This window comes from Gekko japonicus, unplaced genomic scaffold, assembly GCF_001447785.1.
Source record: "Gekko japonicus isolate JY-2015 unplaced genomic scaffold, Gekko_japonicus_V1.1 scaffold1923, whole genome shotgun sequence".
In the NCBI taxonomy this organism is placed as follows: Eukaryota; Metazoa; Chordata; class Lepidosauria; order Squamata; family Gekkonidae; genus Gekko; species Gekko japonicus.
In genome coordinates this window covers 63269-70035 of record NW_015167594.1, presented here as the reverse complement: position 1 = coordinate 70035, position 6767 = coordinate 63269, and the positions used below count along the sequence as shown (strand labels likewise).

Here is a 6767-nt window from a genome sequence, read left to right as displayed (position 1 = left end):
AATAGAAGAGGAAGTCGTGGAAGTAGTGACAGACTTCACGTTCCTGGGATCCCAAATCACCGCAGACTGTGACTGCAGCCATGAAATTAAAAGACGCCTGCTACTTGGGAGGAAAGCGATGGCGAACCTAAACAGCATGATAAAAAGTAGAGACATCAGTCTTCCAACAAAAATACGCATGGTCCAAGCAATGGTATTCCCAGTAGTCATGTATGGCTGCGAGAGTTGGACTATAAGGAAGGCTGAGCGCCGAAGAATAGATTCTTTTGCACTATGGTGCTGGAGAAGACTCTTGAGAGTACCTTGGACTGCAAGAAGTTCCTTGGACTGCAAGGAGATCAAATCAGTCAATCCTCAAAGAAATCAACCCTGACTGTTCCCTGGAAGGCCAGATAATGAAACTGAAGCTCAAATACTTTGGCCACCAAATGAGAAGGGAGCACTCACTGGAGAAGACCCTGATGCTGGGAAAGATTGAAGGTCAAAGAAGACGGGGACGGCAAAGGATGAGATGGTTGGACAGTGTCATCGAGGCAACGAACATGAAACTGAGCAAACTTCAGAGGACAGCGGAAGACAGGAGGGCCTGGCGGGATCTGATCCATGGGGTCGCGAAGAGTCGGACTCGACTGCGACTGAACAACAACAAAAAGACTTGCAAATATGATGCATACATGTGTAAGAAGGCTGGACTACTCTTTTCTGCCCTCGGCATTTAGTCATGCCGGCCACATGACCATAGAAATGTCTTTGGACAGTGCTGACTTTTCAGCTTGGAAATGGAGATGAGCACTGCCCCCTAGAGTTGGATTCGACTGGCTTTCGAGCAAGGGAAACCTTTACCTTTAATATGGTTGAAATGTTGTGTCTGTGTCTGATCACACATGTACATCAAATGTATGTTACCTGAAAAAAGGTAATTACCAGTTTAAACTGCCTGTTTTATTGTTATTTTAATAGGAATTATATTAATAATTATATATTATATAAAATCAATTATGTATTATATAATATTAATAATGGTGATGATTTAGTAACACATTCTTAGGAATTAAAACTTTTTTTGCAGAAAAGCATAACAGTAGAATATTTCCCATCCCACCATTTCTTATTGTGTGTATGTACTTTGGTCATTAATTCATACCTGGATCCTCCTCTGCTGAAGGCTGGATCCAGCTGCAAGTATGAGGTAAGGGAGTCCAATATTAAAGAAACAAGTACCTATAGTAGTGCTCCTATTTTGTGCCTGTTTTTCTCAGAAGTAAGTCCCATTTTATTACTCCGAAGTATACATACATAGGATAGCAACTTCAACCATATTTACTTACCCTTAAGCAGATTTCTACATCGGTGCAATGGCCATTCTTGACCACTGATGATTTGCATGTGGGATACCTGAGAAAAATGTTATAGGAAGTCTGCAGAGTAGGTTTTCTGTCCGTTTCAAAGGCAGCCACTACCACTTCCTTGGCTTGGAGTAAAATAAAAGTAAACAGTAGTAGTTTAATCCTCATCGTAGCATATGAATGTTAAAAATGTAAAGTACTCTACTGCTAAAGTTACTGTAGAGGTAAACCACTGCTTATTGAAAAGGTACCTCTGTTTTCTTTGATGCTAATTCATGAAACAAAATCTGTTAAAATCGTATATACACTTGTGTTGGAGTTAGTCCTATTTAACTAAAGTGGGGCTCACTTTTGAGTAAAAATGCATAGACCTGGCTTGGAGAGTTGCAAGCATATTGCATCTGAACAAGTTTTTGATACAAGGCTATATTTAGTGATTTCATAATGATAGTCTCTGTTTTCTTCTTTTTTATGCAGGTCAATTATATGAAGGTTATGATGAAGAATATGAATGCCCAGTGCTGGATGAAGATCGGGTGAGTTCATGTCCAAAGTTAAGCATAGTTGTGGGTTTTATTTTAGTTGCAAGAAAACTGTTTTTTAGAATTTTTTCATCTGATTTTTCCCCTTTAGGTAATTGATGAACTGGAAGACAAGATGATTGATGGTGGCGTTATAGTTGATTATCACAGCTGTGATTTCTTTCCTGAACGCTGGTTTAATATAGTATTTGTGCTTCGCACTGAAAACTCTTTCCTGTATGACAGACTGGAAAGCAGGTAAATTAGTGCAGTAAATGAAATTCTGTGCTGTGATTAAATTTTTAAAGACTGTCAGAAGTGGTTTCTTATGTTATAGACAGTGGTCTTCTGTCAAATTAACCGGTATAAAGCATTGCTCTTAAGAAGTTCTAGACTTCTATTCAGATTCCAAATACCTGATCATTAACGTACTGGTAGAAGGTGCATCGTGACAATGATTCTAGATTATCTCAGGTATAGCACAGCATTGTTATAGGCACACTTGTAATACATTTAACATTGATTAACTATAAAGCAAATAAAAATGCTAACAGGTTAATTCTACATAAATGTTTTTCATGAATCAGCTTACCCTAGGTACACAAGGTGAGGATCTTCAATATTAAAAAAGCTATTTTTAATGCAGACTTCTTATGAGTTTTTAAAAGACTACTTCATATCTAAATTTTCTCTACCATTGCCTAGCTGTCAGTTTGGTGTAGTGGTTAAGTGCGTGGACTCTAATCTGGACGAACTGGTTTTATTCCTCACTCCTCCACTTGCAGCTGCTGGATGACCTTGGGCAAGCCATAGTTCTGTCAGAGCTTTTCTTGAAAGAGCAGTTCTCGAAAGAGCAGTTCTCTCAGCCCCACCTACCTCACAGGTTTCTCTTGTGGGGAGGGGAAGGGAAAGAAGATTGTAAGCCACTCTGAGACGCCTTTGGGTAGTGAAGGGCGGGGTATAAATCCAATTTCCTCTTCCTCCTCCTCTTCTCCTCCTCCTCCTCTCACATTGTTATGAACTCCAGCATCTTATACGATTACCTGTATTTGTATATTCTCAGATAAATCCACTATCTTTATGTGTATACTATGTTAATTGTTAACCCATTTTATTGCTTTCAATCATGACAACGATATATTAGAAAGAATGATTACAGACTCTGCATGGACATTGTTGGCTGTTGGCTGTTAATCAGTAAATCATGTCCTTGACTTCCGGTTTTAGCGTCTTGCAGGTTGGATGCGTCCCATCGAGCTCAGATGAGGATGCGCTGAGTCACGGCGGACAGGAGGGGTCTTGGATGATTCCGAGCCTCCCTGGAGCCCTTGCAGGGGGCTCTTTGCCTGGGGTGCGGAGGGGTGCCTCTTCCAAGGTGACAGCCAAGGAATTGAGGCTCCCCTTACCCTGAGAGGTCCTGCCGCCACGAAGCCGTTATTGCATCTAGAGCTGACTGCCAGATGGAGCGGGCAAGAGCAAGCGTAAACACGTTCTTACTACACTTCAAAAGCGATAAACTGTGAGTTAAGTAGTCCCCCTCTAAGCGGCTGAGCCAAGTTAAAACGAACAGAACTATCTACGAGACGAGTAGGAGGGGAGGAGTGGGGGATCCCCCCCCTCCTGAAACTTAATGGTTCCCAAGCGACAAGCCAAGAGGGAAAAACGATACTGACTGAGAGAGACTAAACAAAACTGGAAGGTGCAAAATAGTCCAAAGTGCATGTAAATCGAAGAACTTTTACTTTAAACTAAAAAATTTTTCCCTGTATAAACAATGTCCGGTAGAGGAAGAAGAATGGCACCAAAGAAGAAACCTCCTACAGGAACTACCCAACCAACAACTCCTACCCGAACGCCGGAAACAGCTACTGATTTCTCCAACATGCTTGTAATGGCACTGCGCCCTCTACTGGAGCAGATGTCTAACATCAACAACAAACTCGATGGTGTTCAAAAGCAACTGATGGGAATTGACAAAAGAGCGGATAAGACCGATATAGCCCTTAAGAAAGTGGAGGCAAAACCAAAAGATATTAAACAGAAGCTGAAAGAAGTGGAAGAAGAGTGAATTTCTGATAAAGGACAATTGTTGCAACTACAAATGGAGAGATCAATGTATGTCCTACACTTCCAGGGTATCCCAGAACAGAAAGGGGAAAATTTAAAAGAACTATTAAGTCAAGCATTAGCTCCAGTGATGGAGCTTAAACATGATCTATTACAAAATGATATGGACTTGGCCTATCGAACTTAACCGGACTTTATTAAGAAAAATAAGCTACCTGGTAAAATATTTGTTAAATTTTCCAAAAGATCTACTAGAGACGCAGTCTCGAAAGCAACATCTGGGAAAACTCTGAAAGTTAAAGACCAAGAAGCAAGAATCTTAAAAGATATTCTATTTCAGGTGCGAAAATGAAGACGACAATACAAAGACTTAACTTCCATCTTACAAAATAACTCAACCCCCTACAGATGGATATTCCCAGAAGGACTTCTTTTTAATTATAATGATAAGAAGATCAGGATTGACTCTGCCCAGAAAGCTAAAGACTTTTTGGAACAACAACAAAGCCCGATGAATGGAAAAATAAGGACAATATCCAAGAAGAAGAGAAAAGCGAATGTGAATCAGAAGACACCTCAAGCAGTTCTGGTAGTACCTCTGAGGTTTTGGACTCGGGAAAAAGAGAGGCTGCCCCTAAATTACTTAAAGTTCAACTGAAATACAAGAAAAGTAAATGTGAAAAATAAGAACAACAACAAAACACAATGGACTATAAACTACCTGTAGATTAGCATTAATGGCTCAAGTCAGCTTTATTAAGGAATTAAGACATTGATCACAGAGCTTATATTTTACTATAAGGTTTTGTAAGAACGATAGAGAAGACTGTAACTTTTGAAATATGATCCTTGCCTTAGTATAGCTTCTTTCTGTTCTTGAAAAAAGAGCAGTTTCTGTCAAGAGCGCTCTCAGCCCCACCTACCTCACAGGGTGTCTGTTGTGGGGAGGGGAAGGGAAAGGAGTTTGTAAGCCACTCTGAGACACCTTTGGGTAGTGAAGGGCAGGGTATACATCCAATCTCCTCATCATAATCATCGTCGTCATCGAATATCCCGCCCTTCTCGCCAAGGCAGGCTCAGGGCGGCTTACATAAAATGCATATATATACAATTAAAACATACATAAATCATCCATAGACAATCAGTATCCATTTTCAAAAGTGCCGGAACAATTAAAGTGCAGACAATTAAAGTGCAGAGCATAGATTCCTAAATCCAACCATAGCACTAGTTAGGTGATAGTCCTGGTGGTATTCTCAAATCATCTCTTAGTCTTAGTGATCCATTCCCCTTCCCTGTAATTGTGTAGTGTATAAAAGCAATAAAAATTATATATAAAAAAAGTAAATCATGTCGTTGAATTATACTGTTATTCTTTTCTTGATCAGATGTGTGCTCATTTTCCTGACACTACTTACATCTGTACAGTGTCCAATTAATGTATTCCTTGCATCTATTGATATAAACCAAATCAGCCCCTGAACTACTACCTTAAGGTTGTACTGACTTATTATACTGACTTGACTTATTCTTTGTTGAGAATATCTAAGTATTTAATTAAAACTTGCTGGTTACTGATTATGGTCTGCAGAAGTGTTCAGCTGATGTTGCCAGCCATGCCCAGCAACTGCTGCTTGTTCTTTTTTGCTAGATCTGTGACACTGAAATATTTCCAAAATTCTCTTATATAATTTTGTTAATTCTTGCTTATTTTTTTCCCCTAGGGGATATAGAGGGAAAAAACTTCAGGACAACATTCAGTGTGAGATTTTTCAGACTATTTATGAAGAAGCAATGTCCTCTTATAAAGAAGAAATTGTGCACCAGTTGCCTAGCAACACTCCAGAAGATATGGAGCGGAATTTAGATCAGATCATACAATGGATTGAACAATGGATAAAAGATAACAATTGAAAAGCATTAAGGATAATAATCAAAAAAGCCTCATGAAATAAAAATTGGTTTTGTGTAGGTAAATTAACTGATGCTTCAGTCAGTGGGGAAATGGTAATATCTACCTCTCTGAGAAAATAAGAAAGTTGTGGACTTCTGAGGCCCAAAAGACTCATGTTGCACTTTCAATGGAATTCATAAGTATAATACTCTGAAAGTCAAACATAGTGTAATCCTATTAATGTGTAAGCCCACTAATTTCAGTAGGCTTAGGCTGGAGTAAACTCCATAAGATTGCACTGTTATTGTTTAAGAATACTTGAAGATGGTTTTGGGCAAAAAAAATGATTAAATGAAACCTGACCAAGTTCTCTGAATTAGAAGCTGCCAACATTTCTGTCCCTGTATACATCTTTCCCCCCCCAAGATGGATTGTTTATCAGTGTGTTTAAAATAGTTGGACAACAGGACTTAAACCTTATTAAAGTTATTCTGTTATTTTTTTGTGAGTAGTAATCTTTAATGGTTTTTTGTGTCTTCTAAATCATAACAGTGGACCCTAGCCAACTTTCTGTTGTCAGAAATAGATGGATCTTTTTTTTTCTTTTGAATTTTGGCATTAGCCATCAACCTGAACCTCTGTACTGCTGAAACGTTAGTGGTATTTTGCAGAATTTAGCAACAGGAAAATAATTTTGGATTATAAATTCAGTAAATTAAAAACTGGCTGCTGGTATTGCTTGTACCAGCGTAGACATTTCCTTAGTGAAGTTATTTGCTATTGCCTGAGTGTAGATTTATCCTCAGGGCTAGCAGAGAAGCTTTGGACAGTACAACCTAAACTACTTAGGGTGGTATACTTGTATTGAAAGTGTTAGAATTGATCCTCATGAATCAGGCTTCTTGCACAGACATCACTTCTGCAAAGGAAATTGTATTT

The 6767-nt window shown here is 39.0% G+C and overlaps 1 protein-coding gene across 1 annotated transcript in view; it reads left to right on the top strand.

Annotated features, from left to right (window-relative positions):
• AK6 (adenylate kinase 6) overlaps positions 1 to 6289 on the top strand; it is an 8966-nt gene extending 2677 nt beyond the window's left edge. Inside the window, exons 3-5 of the mRNA XM_015413968.1 lie at positions 1824 to 1882; positions 1980 to 2125; positions 5659 to 6289. Of these exons, the coding sequence (XP_015269454.1) occupies positions 1824 to 1882; positions 1980 to 2125; positions 5659 to 5848 (395 nt within the window). The 3' untranslated portion in view covers positions 5849 to 6289. The remainder of the gene's footprint in view (positions 1 to 1823; positions 1883 to 1979; positions 2126 to 5658) is intronic.
• Positions 6290 to 6767: the final 478 nt, after the last annotated feature.